Genomic DNA, 17,500 nt, shown 5'->3' on the forward strand with positions numbered 1-17,500 from the left:
TAAGCATAGCACTTTTTTCCCCTTTCCTATAATAAACACCTATAAGATGCTAGAGCTTCCTGAAAAAGTTAAAAATAATGTACTTACAAAGCCCGACTCCAGCATCCTCAGTTCATCCACTTTGTTTGTCTGCACTTCACTTTCATTGTTACATGTACCCTCCTTTTCATCAATTATGCCAGAATCATTTCTTCTGATTCTTTGCCTTAAAGAAGGATTATTGACCACATGTATAGTTTAGTATTTGACATCATATGAAAAGAAGGAAATAAATACAAAACCAATAATCATTTTTATTGATACAATAAATTATCAAAATAATATTATTTTATTTTCATGTACATGTAAACTTTGAATTTACTTCTTTTTGTTGCTGTCAATGTGAATAACGTGGCATAGTCCCCTCAAGTAATGTTTCACCTTCAAAGAAGTTTATAACACAGTCCCAAACATAGCGACTGTAAGAGCAACAAAGAAAATAATTTTAAGCTCCATGTAAAACCCATTAAAGATGAACAGTTTTAGTGTTCACTTTTTGATTCCTAGGAAAACAAATGAGTATATCAAAGGATTTCTCATGTTTTTTTGGCTTCTAATAAAATCTTAAGCCCTAGTCAAAATTCTCTCCAAACTATCATCATCATTCACATGCTCAAATGGCCATTGTGATAGTTGATGATACTGTAGTTCACCGGCAGTCGCTCATACAAAGTCACGCGAGCAGCTAGTTCCAGGCTCTTTCGGCGTAAAAATGTGGACACTAAAATGGCTTCCCAAAGGCAGGGCCAGGCCTCATATTCCTCTATTAGACGTAATATCAGGCCATTACTCGATCTTGCCGCATTGCCCTTCTTGACCAATGAACATTTAGTGATACGCTTCTTTTTTTGCAGTGTCTCTTCTAATTCTTGCGAGTTGACGCTTTCTTCAGAGGATATCTTCTCTAAGATATCTTGGTCTTCAGTATTTTCTTTGTCATGATTATCATCTTGGATGTAAACACGAATTTCTGAAGCTGCAGCTGAGCCTCGCGAGGAACTTTTGGCGGCCATTTTAAATGAGCCCGCTGATGTTTGGGGAAAACAGCTGACCAAAAACTATCATGAACTATCATATGCGTGATCAAAAGAGGAAAACTATCATCGACTATCATGAAGAAATTGAAGAAGCTCAAAATGAATGATAGTTGATGATAGTGTATAATAGTTGGTGGTCCAACAGAAGAGCGAGCTTCAACTATCATTGACTATCGTCAACAATCATGCGCCGTTTGACCAGGGCTTTAGCCACAGCTGTATACACTGTACATGTAGATGTTGTGGTTTAAAAGTTTTCAACGCAATTCAATTTTGATTTTTCTTTGTTTAATTAATATTCCTTATCATAATCTGAAACAAAGGAAAATCAAAATTGAACTGGTGTATAACAAAAATTCAAGCAAGAAAAAATATGAACCTGTAACCTTAGAAAAATGAGTTCCAAAAGAGATCTATAGTGGTAAATTATATCACAGCAACACTTTACAGGCAAAATAACAGTTACCTCAGTTTCCAAATCTACTTTCTGAACTTTAGTTGGTACATTGTCATTTGATTCCTAGAAATAAAAATAAATTGTCTTATGGTAAAGGAGTTTGAAAACAACAGTAGATTTACCAGCTAAGTCCTTACTCTTTATACATTATTAACCTCTTCAGGACTAAAAACACATTCTCGCCTTACTAGGGAATATTGGCCACAGGACAAGTGATCGATGCAAACAAAACAACCAAGGGCCAATATTTTCCAGTACAGCCCCAAGCAAGTGAGGTTAGTAAGTTGTTAATTACAGTGTATATGGCAGCATTTCTTTGACAATCAGACAATTCTCTGTTTGGAAAAGATGGGGGGCCATTCCATTTTAGAGTAGCTAAAATGTCAAAATCTCAAACATATCTTTTGATTCCCAACCATGGATATTTGGAAAGAGGATACCCCAAAGTGTTCAGGAAATAATTTGTCAAAAGTTTGTTTTGTGGTAAACGGCAAAGAGAGGCCATTGATTGTTGACCAATGAGAAGCTTGCTTAAGTAGCTATCAAGCTGTAATATTTCAAATTATTATAGCAGGGCACGTTAATCTCAAAAATCTCATCAAGTTAAAAAAACTGAGTCAATGCAAGACAATGTTAAATTTTCAGATAGGTTTTGGGCCATCTTGAATGTTATTGCTGAATTATATTGAAAAACATTTCTGTTATGGACATTACGTAATGTCCGTAACAAAAACAGACCTTTTTTCTTTTTTCTCCGCAATTAAAATCCAGATCTTTTCATGAGCTGGGATCCTTTTTTAGCTTGAAGGGGCCCAAACTACGGCATTGGGAATTTGCAACAACAATGTGAATCACTGGAGAAAATGCAACAAGTTACGGACATTACGTTACGGACATTACATTATGAATGTAATCATAATATCCTGCCTGAAATCAAAGAAAGTAGAGTAGCTTTGCATTCCACTTATGTCCAGGTTTGACCCTAATTAGATGCACGCCCAATTTTGACATCCAACACAAAGTGTCCCTTTAAGTCTAAGCATTTGCTACCTATTTTCAACAATAAGGTAAGGGTAAAGGCTAGCGTCATTTTTAGCTTTTGGTACATGCAGCAGTTAATCTTTACTTAAAGAGCAGCATTTGGGGGACACTTTGTGACATAAATTGTCTGTATTCTGAGACACAAGTGATGTTGAAGTTGGCGAAAAGAACAAGGGGACACTTCGTGACGCTTATTGAAATCTGCGTGCATCTAATTAGGGTGAAACCTGGACATATCTCTTGCATTCAGAATGAAGCTGCAGTTGTGTGATGGGACACAATGAAATGGAGGTAACTAATTTCCAACCTTGTTTCTCGCAAAGGGGGATTGGAGGAACAAATAAATCTGTACAAATGCCAGGGCATTATTTTCAGGAAGGAGAGATGCAGCTTTAAGCCAGATGGAATGGAGCCTCTGAACATGCCAGTACCTGATAGCCTTCCCCCATCACAACAAACTGCTTAAAAACAGTTTTGGATTGGCATTGCGGAGATGATGAATTCTTATCTAAAACCTAAAGTCAAAAGTAAGTGAGTCAAGATAGACTTAATCATGGTGCCCAAGCTGTTTTTGAAACAACTTCTTTTGGATTTGAGCTTGAACAAGCCGTTTTCAGCCAGGGAAGTGTGTTGTTCACACAAGTTACTCACAAGGTTTATGACGGCAATGTAAGTTGAAGTCCAAACTGTAATCAAGGACTCCTACTTATTGGGACACACGTTAAAATTAAAAGTGAGCTACATGTAACTGTAATCCTCAGGTATATTCTACCCACGAGGACACAAGGTTAAAAGGACTGTACCGTAATCTTAAACACATCGCTGGCCACTGAGTGAAGTGACTAAATCATTGCATTTTACGGTGTTTGACCTTCAATAAGTTCGGGTCACGAGGTTCCCCTTCACAATCGCATATCGTCCTCAGTTATTTGAAGATCCAGAGTGTTGATCTGGCCAGGGTTCGAACCAGCGACCTCCTGCATGAGAGCCCAATGCTCAACCAACTGAGCCACCAGTGCACTGGGAATCATACACAATTAACATGTAATCAAGGTGTGGTAAAATCTGATATTATTTTTATTATCTGACCTCTGCTTTTCCTTTGCATGCTCTTTTCCTTGAGCTGTCCTTAGAGCACTAACAAAAAAATTCCCAGAACAAAAAGAGAAAGAGTTTCATCACTAAACTGAAGGAATACATACTAGACCCCTGCTACATCTGTACCTTGAATGTTGGTGTAAACATACATAGGAATAGCAATAATAAAATGAAAATAATATTAAAGACCTCATTACTCCATACTGAAAGTGCCAATTAAATGTTCAACATTTAAAAAAAATGCATGTATCATGCACAAGCACAAGAAAGATGTCATGTCCTATTACACTAGTGCCTGTACAGCACATTCATACGGGTGTACATGTACATGTGTGCTTGATTCACAAACAAAAGGATAAATTTACACCCATCCACTTCGCCACACTGAGTTTCTCTAAACATGTGTTGCCTGTGCATGAGCTCATCATAAGACTGAGAGTAGAGTTGTCATTATCTACATGTAAACTCTCAAGAGGTTATATATAACACTCATACCAAGTCTGAGAGGTTGAACTGGGAAATGTTATTTCACCTGCTTTTGGTAAGCACTTGGCTTCCTTGAAGAACACATAATGTTGCTTATGTGCTTCCTGCCCTTTGTTTTGTACAGAGTAACCTGGCCAGCACCTTCCACCTTATAAACCCCATAGAGGATTTTTATGTCTGCATCTAGCAAAATTGTATTGCAGAGTTCTAAATTAACTCTGCTGTCTTCTTCCGTTGTCCCAGGACAGGCCTTTAGCCCTCCTGATCCTATCCACTTTCCAAAACAAAGCAAAAAAGGAAATAGAAAAATAACAAGGCATTATTTTGGATTTACTTTTCTCGGTCAATAAACAATGTACACCCAAAGGATTAAAAAACAAGAACATTTTAAACAATCCACAATCTCATTATCATCCTCTTGCCCCTGACACACAAAATTATTACATGGGCAAGGCATGACAACTGCTTGGAAAAAAAACAACAACAACAATTGTTAAAAAGCTGAATCTTTCCCCCAACAGTTCATTTTGTTTCCCTCAAATTTCAGTGTTTTCCTCGGCTGCACCTCAGGGAAACGTTGAGATGAAATGTTTCCCAAGGGACCAGTCGTTAAATGCTTATTACTGACTATTCATTTTAAAGTGGTTACCCATAACAAAGAGTGTACTGTACATGTAGGACAAGTAAGCTTTAACAGGCAGATGGGCATCTAGGCATCCTGTGAATGCCCATGTTTGAGAGGAAAATATTTAATAGTTCCATCAAATGTTGCCTTTTTAGTTAATTATTGGCTTGAGTAAACCTTCTACAAAATATTGGATGCCAAATTGCTGGCTGCCTTAAAAATTCAATTCCACATGACCAACATTGAGCTTGTTGGATGTCAATACTTTCAAATTCTTAGCATAACACCAAGCAACATACAGTATAGCAATTATTTTAGAAGCAGTTTCTTGAACGATAATTACAATTACAAGACTCCCATATGAATAGCAAATATAGGTTGGTGTACGAGTCCCGTCTGCATAGCCACTTTGTAAATTTAATCCATGACATTTAATCCACTATGGCTTCTACAATTTTATAGAAGCTTAACTTTCACTGCTGCATTGCAAACCCAGGGTCACTCTACATGGCAATCAGGCTTACTGAATGAAATAAAGCTTCATGTTTTGATACAATCGATCTTGATCAACTAGCCTTTGTCCATTTTTTTTTGTCTTGAGATGCCGACAAATTTCAGCTCCAATTAAAGACAATTATGGAGAGTTCAGTGTCTACTGTAAAAGGAGAGCCGGTTACAACATTTAAAGCACAACACAATGCGACAAAAAACAAATTAGCTTCCCTCAAAAGAAACACAAGGCATCGGAGTAATCGAACTGGTTTTCAATTGAGCCATATTTCCTCGATGTTAGCGAGAGTTATCCTGACGGAGATCGAGCAGATTTTTGCGCCAAAAATAACCCGCTGTGACTATAGAGGCGCGGTTACAGAGTTAAGCGAGCCCACACTGTCTCTGACAGCGTTTGGTTTTTTGAGCTTGCAACGTGTGAATACTCTAATCTATCTGTGACAGAAAAAACTGAGCCTAAAGGCTGGTTTTCATTTTACACTGTCTCGTATTCATTATCACCTTCTGAAACAATTTTTAAGTAAACGAAAAAGCCATGACATTCAGAACTCCGTTTGTCAATTCAGTCGAGGTGATTCTTTGGTCGTGGTTTGTACTAATTCTCTTCGTCTTTGCATTCTGAAATGATAATTGAAATTCAACTTGCAATTGTCATTACAAGGGGCATAGTCCATTCTATTACTTTCTCTGCGTCGATTCACAACACGTGTGATTGATGAAATAGTCGATGAAATACAACATGGTGGATAAAATCAATTCCAGTCTTTACCTAAACCGTGAGATATTACCCTGGATGCCACGGATGCCACAGGTTTTTTTTTTCTCTCTTAGATTAAGACCAGCGACTCGCGACTCGCAACTCGCTATTCTGTCGCTCTAAGAGAGAAAAAACCTGGGGCATCCAACTGTCAACAATAAGTAGAGCTGGACACCTCACTTGATGGATCTAAAGAAGCGCTTTGCCATAAAGTTAGCCTTGCTAAAAAGGTGCAAATTCTTACCTAAGAATGTTTTAGAAGCATTTTATCTTACTGTAATTCTACCGACTGTCATCATAGAGCGTCAGACGAAACAAATTTCCCACAGCCTGAGCAATCCTGAGCCATTTCAGATGCCACATTGTTTATTTATTTTGTCCCTTGCTCCATTATTTGCATGGTTCAAGTATCAACATCCCTTTAATCGGCTCAGTTTTTTTATTATTTCGCCAATGAGAAATCCACAATTGTTCCAGGTAATTAAAGTTGAAGCTGTATTTTGTAACGGAGAGAGGTTTGGTTTCAAGAGCCCTCCCTTTCTCATAAACTATTCCTCATTTTCAAATTTGTGTCTCCCATAAAATGACCATTACATTATACTCTCTACTGGAAAATTTACATGATTTACTTGTTCGAACATCAGTGAAGAAAGCCTGGTGAAAATTTTAATAACATGGTTTTTGAAACCTGACTTTTTGAAAACTCCACTTCCATGTCATTTACATGCTCTTCAACTTGAACTTCCGAAAGAATGATTTTCAGTCACTATTTACAGTCAATTTACATGATCAACTGAAGCATGAAAGTTTCATGGAAATTCGATTTACAGGATTGTAACAATTTACATGTTATTTACAGGATATTTTAAACCCATTTACATGATTAACATACTGTAAATTCATTTGAAACAATATAAATCTTATTTACATGTTCCTCTATTTATACTTCAAGAACATGACCATGTCAATTACTATTTACAGGTTATTTACCTAATTCACTCCAACATATAAATACCTTTTAAATCTTAGTTTACGGAACCTTAACGTGTAAATTGTAATTTACAAAACATGTAAATCCAAATTTACACTTTGGAAACTGGATTTACATGTGCCTGTAAATTTTCAAGTTTTCCAGTGGCTAAGTGTTGGTCCAGGCAGAGTTAGTGGCAGGTTGTTCTTAAATTAATTACTGCGCGAATGGCCTACTGTTTTTCTTAATGCAGCAGAATTTTAATGTCTTGACTCTAAATTAATTTTCAGCCGTAAAACACTGTTCTGAAGAAATATTTTATGATGCCCTAATAATTATAGTATTGGAATGCTCGCATCGCTGTTAATGTCTTAAAATGTTTTTTTGTTTTAAGCTCACCTACGGAATTTGTCTGAGCTTCCAGAAGCGATTCCACATTTTGTCCATCGACAAAGTGATGAGCTGTCAAAAATTCTGACCTGTCTGCGTCCAGAAAACAGGTGTAAATGCGTCTTATTACATGGAGCTCCAGGAATTGGGAAGACAACCTTGGCCATCAAGGCGGCCAATGAAGTACTTCTACCTAACGGTCACGAATTGGTTGTATACATAAATTGCAAGTACATTTATTCTTACGCAGACTTTTCAGAAAAAGTCATTCGTCAAATTTACCATTCACGTTATCCTGCAAACAACCCAGAAGCTGAAATCAAGAATCGTTTGATTGCACTGAACAAGAGCTTCTTTATACTTTTGTTGCTGGACAACTTTGAGTTTTTACTTGGTAATGCGAATGACAACGAACAGGTCGAAAATCAACGATCGGCTGCATCTTCATGTCCCGACTGTAATGACCGAAGGATGATCAAGAACTCTATCGGTGAAATTTCGAAGTGCGCAAGAAACGTTAAGTTACTTGTTACTTCATCTAGGATTGTTTGTTTTCCTCAAATTTGGGGAAAGACGATGACATTGAATCCGTTTTCATCAGAAGAAAGCTTCGAGCTGTTAAAAAAAGCACCCGGCGATCGACTGATAACGGTCGAAACATCCAACCAACTACACGAAACCTGTAATGGTATTCCGCTCGTTCTTCACACTTTCATGTCGTCGGCAGCTAATCTGGTCGATCTCGTGGACTATATGAGCAGCTCTCCTCCGGAGAAGAAAATGCAAACCTTCGAGAGGATGAATACAGTTCCACAGGATCAGATTAGCGAATGCCTGAACTATTGCTTTAGTAGACTAAGACCACACGAACAGCATACCCTTTTAAGTGTGGCTCTTCTTAGAGGTTGGTTCACGCCACTAAAAGCTGCTAAAGCCTTTTGCTCCGCTACGTCAAGTGAGCTTGGTATCATAGGCCATGTTGTTGAACTGGGAAACTGCTCTCTCTTGCAGCAAAATAAGTTTGGAGAAACATGGCGGTATACATTCCTCTCGATCATTCGAGAATACTGTAAGCTTAAGGCGGCAACGGAAGAGAGGTTTCGTGAGGTCTTAAGTTGCGCCCGTAATCTGCTCGTCGATCACCTCATTTCTTTCTTAAAAGACACTTCCAAGAAGTTTTTAAGCAAAGATGCGGTGGAGTCAGCTATCGAGGACTTTGCATGGGAAAAAGAAAATGTGATTCAGCTTGTAGAGTGGATTGATTCGGGTGAAGTGGATGCAGAACGTGTTACGAAATGCATTGATGCCTTTAACATGGCGGGAGAGCTGCTTGCAAAGATGATGGCGAACTCCACGTTTGAGAAAGTCTACAAATCCTTGGAACAGAAATGTGAAGAAATTGGAGACCAACGAAGACTCGGTGAATGTCTGACTTCCCTTGGAATCAAGGAAATTTTCAACTGTACGTGCACAGCTGGTCTGTGTGATAAAGCTATTGCGCGAGCTCAACCCTATTTGGAGAGAGCCAACAAAATCCAGAGTGACCTTGGCATCAACCGTGGTAACAGCAGAGCCCAATGTCTCGCTAAGCTTGGACGCTGTTTAGCAAAAAGTAATGACACCCGTGAACGAGGAAGAGCTTTGATTGAGGACGCAATTCTCATCAGGCGAAACGCATTGAGGACACCGGATGAAGAAGAAGGCGGCAAAAATGTCTGCCACGTCATGCTGGGTGCAACATTTAATGACAAGGCGGGTAAGTCTATGGATCATACTGACCAAGAATTGAGGGGAATGTGAGGGTTGTTTCACTCTCCAAGGTCATTTGAGAAATTTATTGATAATGTAATCGTTCCTATCAGTTTTCTTTCACGTTTCTTAAGAGCGTTGTTGAATTAACTGTCGAAAGTACCCGGGCGGTTGCGATTCCCTGCTGCTTAAGGCTTCCGCACACTAGCCGATTTTTTGTCGTATAACTGCAGATTTTTTTATCCGCCGGGGAAAAATCGGCTGAAAATTTGTCTGGGCACCAGCTTGCGCACACTGGCCGATTGTTTGTCGCCACTAACTGCGCCCAGGCTTGGGGCCGACTCATCCAAAAGCTTGCAACAAGTCCTTTTCTTTCAGGTGTCCACCCCTCGAAAACTTTTCGATTTCCGCCATGTTGTAAAAGACGCTGGCTCACGTGACTCTTATGACACTTCCTAATTGGTTTCGGCGGGCTCGAAGCCCGACAAACCAGGGAGCTTAAGCACCGACGTCGACGACGGCGACGGCAACGAGATCGTCATCTCAATATATAAATTCACGTTATTTCGATCGCTTCGTGATTATTTCAACCTTTTAAATGTGACATTGGTGTGATAGTTCCTCAAAAATGACACTCGTCGGAACGGCACTTAATTTAGGGGAGAAAATGAAAATTTATCCTGAAGTGCTGGCGTTCTTTATAAAACCTCGAATTTGGCATTTTGGACGAAAGTGTAAAACGCACGTGCAGGGCGTGCAAAGCTATTGTTTTTGGCCACTAAATATGCAAATCATGATTTTAAAGTTTAAAAAAGGGGCCAAATTATTTTAGTTCTCGTTGTTGATCTATGCTTAACCTTATTTTTTCGACAACGAGTACGAATACGTACTCGTAGTCGTTCTCGTCGTCGGTGCTCAAACAAAGCCCGAGAAGACATTTTGAGATCGAGCACTGTCAGATATCGTCCGAAAAACCCCGATCTTGTCGCAGATTTGTCTGAATTCACTGCACACCTGCCGACAAGAGAAAATTTTAGTGTGCTGTAGGTTTTAAGTGATTGGTTGAAAAATCCTCCTAATCTTTTCAACCAAGGAGAAGCGAAACAGATCGCGATTCACACTTGCGCCTTTTTTCCGTTCTTTTGTATGTGATACATGTAGTTGCTGGTTCATGGCGCTGTTTAGGCTTATGCGCCGATCAAATTGAAACTTTAACACCCCCCCTCCCGGGCAAAGCCCTGCATTTGAATATCTTCTGTGCCTGGGGAGTGGGGAATTTGACCTTTGCCTGCGTGGGGTGGGAAAAATTGAACCGGAAGTGTCAGGATTTTTTTTCGGGCACCAATGTCGCCAACAGCTATAAAAGACTTGTTTGGACGAGATGAAAGAGTTTAAAAGAGGAGATATAGCATTTGTGAGCCATTGGCTTACAAAATAGATCTTCAAAAGTTGTCTTCAAAGGAATTTTGGCTGCGTAATTCGTCTTTGTCATACTATATATACCATTTCATTGTTAAAGCTCTGAAAGCTGTACGTTTCTGTTAGAAGTAATCAACCGACACTGAACAATTTAAAATAAATGCAGCCGTAAACGCTCTAGGCTCTGTTGTTGATAATTATACAGTTCCCTCGTTAAACAACCTTTGCCGTGTTTCGGAGTTAGAGCAGCTTATACTTGCTTATTGGCATTGTCCGACTTAATTAATTCAATTTTCAAGTCACTTTTAACAGTTTCAATATTAAAGTTGTGTTTTTACAGTAGCTCAATTCTGGTGAAAACGGCATTATCACATAAAAGGTCAAGAAGCATGCGTTAGCATATTTATACACAAGATTTATTAAGACGACAGGAGCCAACGACGATTGCTCTTTGTAGGGTATGACAGACAAATCCGACGATACGGTAGGGCATTTGAACACCACTTTGGCCCGAGGGGGCGGGAATTTGAACGATCCAATCTTCAAAAATTCAAATGCCCGGGCTTTGAAGTTTCTAGTTGATCGGCGCATTCTTTTGATTGGTTAGTATAATTACTTTGATTATCGAGTTTAAGCACTTCGTTTAAAACTACTCAGTCCAAAGGCGCTGTTACACGCAACTAGCAACAGCCATAAAATGTTGCATGCCAAGTTGAAGAAATCGCTGCAAATAATAGAAAATTTTCTGTAACGATTTTAGCGGATTGTCTTTTCCGTTGCGCAGTGTGACTGCTTTTTTGCCCGCAATGTTGCCCTTAGCAACCACTTACACATGCGGTAATTTAATGGGGCTCTGGGGCCGAAAGTGCCATCGCGGTGAGCACAGAAAAAGAAATTGCGCGAAAAATCTGCAAATGAACAGCGTGGCCTTAAAAAAGCGTAGGTGAAATTGGAAATGGTCACCAGACAAATTTTATTTCCTTTTTAGTGGCTCTTTCGCTTGAAAACCATCATGAACAGGCCGTAGAAATCCGAGAAAATGACGTTTTGCCGATCTACAGAGAAAGATTAGGTGATCATCCTTTCACTGCTACCATCCTTAACAACCTGTCCAATAATTATCGTGATCTGGGGAAGATCGAAGCTGCTGAACAGTACGTGAGGGAAGCTTTGGAGATTCGGCTGAAATTGTTGGGCGTCCATAGGGATACCGCCAAATCCCTGTTTGATCTTGGAATGGTATTAAAGGAAAAGAGGGACTTCCAGCAGGCAAAGACCTACTTAAAGAGGTGCAAAGAGATGCAAGAGAAATTAGCGAATGACGACACTATTGTTCAACAGTAAGTTCATCTCATCGGTTATTTGTTGTATCGACTTGCAGGGTTTATTCCATTCAGATCATAAATAAAGGAAACTTGGCTTTGAAGATAATAGGAAGCGCTGACCTTAATGTCCCGAGACACTTCCGCTCCATTTCTGATCCCTGTCGGTAACTGCAAGACTTGATTTAATTACCTTGATGATTGACGCCAACAATTTAGCACAAACTAAGAATTACGTGATGTCTAATCATGTACTTTGCACCGATCAGATTTGTTTAGCGAGCTGTTGAGTTGAATTGAGTGTTGTAGATCGTCATACAGAAGAACAAGAGTGAATTAGATAAAAGTGTTGATCTATCACTTTGCGGCCTTGTCCCAGCACAGTCACAAGTGAATTTATTTTTAGATACACTTTGCGCGCGAAACAAACAAAGGGCCGCCAATTTTAACCAATCAGAAAAAGCCATGTCGCTCGTGACTGCTTCTGCCATGTTTTTATGACAACTGATTTTCGCGGGAACGGGTATTCTAAAAATAGACTCATTTGTGACTGTGCTGGGGACCCCACCCATGCCATAAGGCAACATTCTTATGTAATTCACTCTGGAGAAGAATTAAGTTGTGAGTATACAGGAAACGTGTCTCGTTGTGCGTTTTCGACAGTCCCGAATTGTGTCCATTTCTCCTTAAGTGATGAACAGCAGTCCTTTGGAAAGCTCAAACAATGAGAAAAGCGATAGTGATCAAAACTCTCGAGATAAAAATTTGTGTTAAAGTTTACTTTTGCAAGAACTTCGTGATGAAAAAGATCGAGGGACCAGTTGCGTAGAAATTTAGAGCTAAGGTAAGATTTTCAGCGAGGCGCTGAATTTATGGCCGTGGCACATTTCTTAGCGTTATCAAACGCCTATCGTTACTTGGAACTAAGGCCGACCAGGCGCGGGTTGCTCGAAGCATGATTAGCACTAACCAGCGTTCTTTAAATACTATGGAAGGTTTTGATAACTTTTAACCAACGGTTACCGCTAACTTAACCAGGCTTGGAGCAACCGGCCCCAGGTCGATAGGGAGGAATCGTATTATCCAAACTTGCAGTTCTCCTTCGTATTATCCTTAAATTGGTGCCGTTTGCTTTTAATCTTTCCCTGCAGGACACAACAAGAGCTAGAAGTCGTTCGCTTGGAACTTGGTGAATTGCAATAAGAAGCCGCACCATGATTTATCCAGTTACACGGTGAATTGGATTCGGCGTTACGTGGTTGGAGAAACTAAACAACTAACATAAAGTATTGTAAAGATGGCCATTCTATAAGTAAAAGGTGCATTAATTTTAGTTACGACAGTTTACTATGAAATTATAACTAACCGTAAGGGAGCCTTTATTTGTGCCGAAAGTTTCACACCTGTTAATCGGAAAATTACCAGAAACATCCCTGTTATCAATATATGTGTTTTCCGATGTTTACTCGGGGATGCTGGGAAAAGTCCGAGTGCTTCCGACCGTCGTCGTCGTCGAACTGATGGCCTCGAAAGCAAAGAGGGCACACACATATTTTATTTCTTATATCGTTATTACTCATTCAAAATATTTCCCTTGTTTTAATCGGCTAAGCACCAGCCAACTGACACAAGGCTAACTTCTACATTGGATATTAATCGTTCAATAATGTAGAGTATTTAACGGACAGGTACAAAAATGTTTTTACGCCTTATCATATTTTTTACGTCGACCCAAGGTGAGCGATTCGACTCCATCCCGTCCGACTTTTATACCTGCCTGTATTTAAACAATAACGAATGACGTCACGTCTTATTTTTTTGTTATGAATTTTTCAATTTGAAACAGTTAAAAGGGGCATTGTCATGCTAAATTTGCTGTTTTTACGTCAAAATGGGTAAAAATCTAACTTAGTACTTAATTCACATGTAAAACATTCCTGACAACCCACTGACAAGAAATGAAATATATTTATGGCAAAAAGAGCTATTCGTATTTAATTTTTGGTGTCTTCTAAAAACAAAGTCTCCAAACTTGAAAAAATTGGGTAGTTTTTTCAAGTTTCAATCCATTTCCATGCATCCTCTCCATCCTTGGCTGCAAACAACAAAGAATAGATTCAGTGCAGGTTATTGGCAACAAAACTACAGCCTTATTTTTCGGTTTTCATTGGTGCAAGGACGTCTTTAAGTGTTTTGAAGTTTGACTAAAGCAGCGTGACACTGCCCCTTTGAAAATGCAATCGAAGTCTTCGTATTTTTTTGGAGCTCTGAAAATATTGTAAATGAGGAAAGTAAACTTCATCATTTGTTACTGTTACATATCTTATTTCGTGTTATTTTAAGAATTATGCAAGTCTCAGAGAGTTATCCGCCTTGGCCTTTAGCCTCGTTCCAAAGCTTTCTTTTCGATCTGTATAATGCTTCATAGGTTTCTCAGCCAATTTATACAACAATTAGCAAATATTCCGAGGATTTTGTTGTTATAATCCTTTAGCGATGGGATATAATAACAGTGTGCCAATTATCTTAAACCTGAGAGCATAGTTTTGAAAAAAATGATATATTATCGCCTTAAATATTTCTTGTGGGAAAAAAAAATACATTTAGTGATTCACGATATGGTTTCCGTGAAAAGCGTTCCCCTGAGCTTGCTATTCTAGATATAATTAATCAAACTGAAAATAAGCGAAATGTGAGTCAAAGACCCACATTTCACCCTTGCTCACCATAGAGTCTCCAGTAGCTCAGAGCATCCGACTAAATGACGGAAGCTAGGTCGTAAAAATTCGAATGCCATTTGGGGCTCGGATTTTTCCGAGTTCCCAGTGGGTTCAGTTGTAAAATCTTTCATTTAATATGTGTAAATTGAAAATAACATTGACAATAGGATGTATTCATGCGGCATATTTATAGATTTAAAGAAAGCATTTGACACTGTAGATTATTTAATATTATTGCAAATATTGGATCACTATGGCGTACGCGAGGTAACAAATGAATGGTTTGCTTCTTACCTTCAACCGACAACGCAAATTGGTGTTAAAAGCATATAAAAAAAGGAAGTAATATTATCAGAAGTTCCACAGGTATCGGTGCTAGGATCGTTGCTTTTCCTCATCTACATTATTTGGTATATCTAACAGTTCTGGTCAGCTTAAATTTCATTTGTTGGCAGAGGATACTAACCTTTTTTATGCTGATAAAAACCTTAAGGCACTGGAGAATTAAAGTTAATGCAGAACTCAGTAAGATCTATGACTGGTTGATTGCTAACAAGTTATCATTAAATTAAAAAAAAAAATCTAACTTTGTTATTTTTTGACCAAGACAAAACATTCTGAACTATCAAGTAAACTTAAAGGTGTTTGACCATCATATTAATAGCTATATCTCTTTGGAACGTGGCATTTTTGTTGACGTTGTCCTAGCTCGGAACTAGAAAAAACGAGGATCCCTAACTTACAACACGGACCGAGAAAACGAGGTTAGTAAGACAGTTATAGAGCGTTTTCACATGACGTCACAGCAGCCATGTTGGTGTTCCAATCCAAAACAAAGAAACGGCGGCCATGTTGGTGTTCCAAACTAATCCTCTGGGAATTTAACTGTATTTTTTGCAAGTAATTTTTTTTGTTTCATTAAATTAGCATCAATTCTAGTCACGTGAGTGAAAACGCTCTATTATATGATCTCTGCGGTAATCAAGCCTGCAGAAAAGGAAACTAGTTGAAGTCAAGCGGAACGTTCAACTGGCACAAACGATTGCTGGTTTGCATGTAATGTCATGGTGGCCATGTTGGATAGCAAGAACAATAACCTGTCTCTCCGCTGGGAACTAAACTTTATTATTATGCAAATTCTGCGAAAGGAAATTGTGTTGTATTGCCATCCAACATGGCCGCCCTGCATGTCACGTGTGTAAAAAAAGGTAAAGTCACTGCTTACGAGCCAATAGGGAACTTACGAAACGGGGACGACGACGGCTACGAGGACTTCATTTAAAATTACAAGTTCGCGTTATTCATATCACGACGAAACTATTACATGTCGTTTCGCGTTAAAAATGCGTAGTAACTGTCGAGGAATTAAACTAGTATGACTCGGTTGGAAGCGTAGAGAGAGAACTGAAAATTCATCGTCATGTGCTAACGTCCTCCACAGAACCTTGAATTTGGTCATTTCACGTCGTCATTTAGGAGATGACGGCAAACAAATGTATCAAAATGTAAAACGCAAGTGCAGAGCCTGCAGAGCCATTGTTTTTGTTCACTAAACCTATTGTTTTGTAGCGTCGTCGTTGCCGTCGGCGTCGTGGTTTCGTAAGCTCCCTAATGTTCCATCAGGCCGGCGCTTATCTCCCGTTTCCGTAGCATGAAGCAACTAGGAGTATTTCTACTCCCCCCTGGATGGGATGCTAGTCCATCGCAGGGTTACCCCCAGCATTTCGCCGGTACCCATTTATACACCTGGGTGGAGAGAGGCACGGTGAGAGTAATGTTTGATAGCAAGAACAATAACCTGTCTCTCCGTCTCGCCGTGGGAACTGAAGATGTTAAAGTCACGGCAATGAACATGTGCAAGTACAAGGAAGGGTTACCTTTTTGCAAATGTTGGCCATGTAGCACTTATATTCTTATACGGTCCGCTAAATTGGCCAATCATAGAGCGTATACCATCTGAAAGATATGATAAATATTTAGAACAGCTTCTCTCACCAAGTGATGTCACCTAAACCAATCAATGAACACGGCTTTGATTACGTCTCTTTTGCCTAAATTATTTTTGAATTGACGCGGTAAATAGTTGTTCGTGCCAAACAAACTACAGTGCAAAAATGGATAAAAATTAATTAAATTACATTATCTTTGGAAAGAACTAAGCTCTGATAGAGGCTCATGCTTGCTTCTCCAATATAGACCAGTGTTTTCGTGCTCTGCATGCACTTTGGTTTTTAACTTTACACATTCCCTCCCTGTTCTCTGCGAAATTCAAACAGTCAACCCTCTCGTTCAGAATGGAAATGAACTGTTTTTGACAACGTTCTTCAAATTCATTTCCTGAATGGTTCGGCTAAAGTGGAAAACTGGAATTATGACGAAAAAGTTTGAAGCAAGTGAATTTGCTTGTTAATGACTATGGCCTTCGTCGATCGCAAGATTCTTTCAAACGAACTCCGAACACTGACGAGTTGGGACATGGATGCCTCATATTGGTTCTGAGTGTATAACTAGTGATAACTTGATTTTCTCGCTCAAGACTAAGAACTGAACTCAGTTCTAAAATTTATATTTAAATTTTACTTTTTAGGTTAGGTTGCAATCTAGGGAGTTTTCAATAGACCATTGTACAATAATGATAACTTAATCATCGAAAAGATCATATTCCTGCTCTGGGAGCATATCTTAATGCAATCTAAGCTTGACGTGGTCCTTGCCATCTGTTGACGGAGCACTAAAGTGGTTTAAAATCACATGTTAAATCAAACACTCGACTGATGAACACGTTGTGATAACGTTGAAATATTTCTGTTAAACACTGTGATTGTTTTTTGGGTCACACGTAATGAAACTTGTAGAGCCAAAACGTTATGAAACGAGACG

At 39.0% G+C, this 17,500-nt stretch overlaps 2 protein-coding genes across 2 annotated transcripts in view; both read left to right on the forward strand.

The window, feature by feature from the left end:
* LOC138038284 (uncharacterized) overlaps window positions 1-17,500 on the forward strand; it is a 111,720-nt gene that overhangs the window by 6,586 nt on the left and 87,634 nt on the right. The gene's annotated exons all lie outside the window — the stretch shown is intronic.
* Window positions 6,033-17,500, forward strand: part of LOC138037692 (uncharacterized) — a 39,269-nt gene continuing 27,801 nt past the window's right edge. The window contains exons 1-3 of the mRNA XM_068883595.1: window positions 6,033-6,069; window positions 7,415-9,166; window positions 11,567-11,918. Coding sequence (XP_068739696.1) covers window positions 6,033-6,069; window positions 7,415-9,166; window positions 11,567-11,918 — 2,141 coding nt within the window. The remainder of the gene's footprint in view (window positions 6,070-7,414; window positions 9,167-11,566; window positions 11,919-17,500) is intronic.

Source organism: Montipora capricornis, chromosome 2 (assembly GCF_036669925.1).
Source record: "Montipora capricornis isolate CH-2021 chromosome 2, ASM3666992v2, whole genome shotgun sequence".
Lineage (NCBI taxonomy): Eukaryota > Metazoa > Cnidaria > Anthozoa > Scleractinia > Acroporidae > Montipora > Montipora capricornis.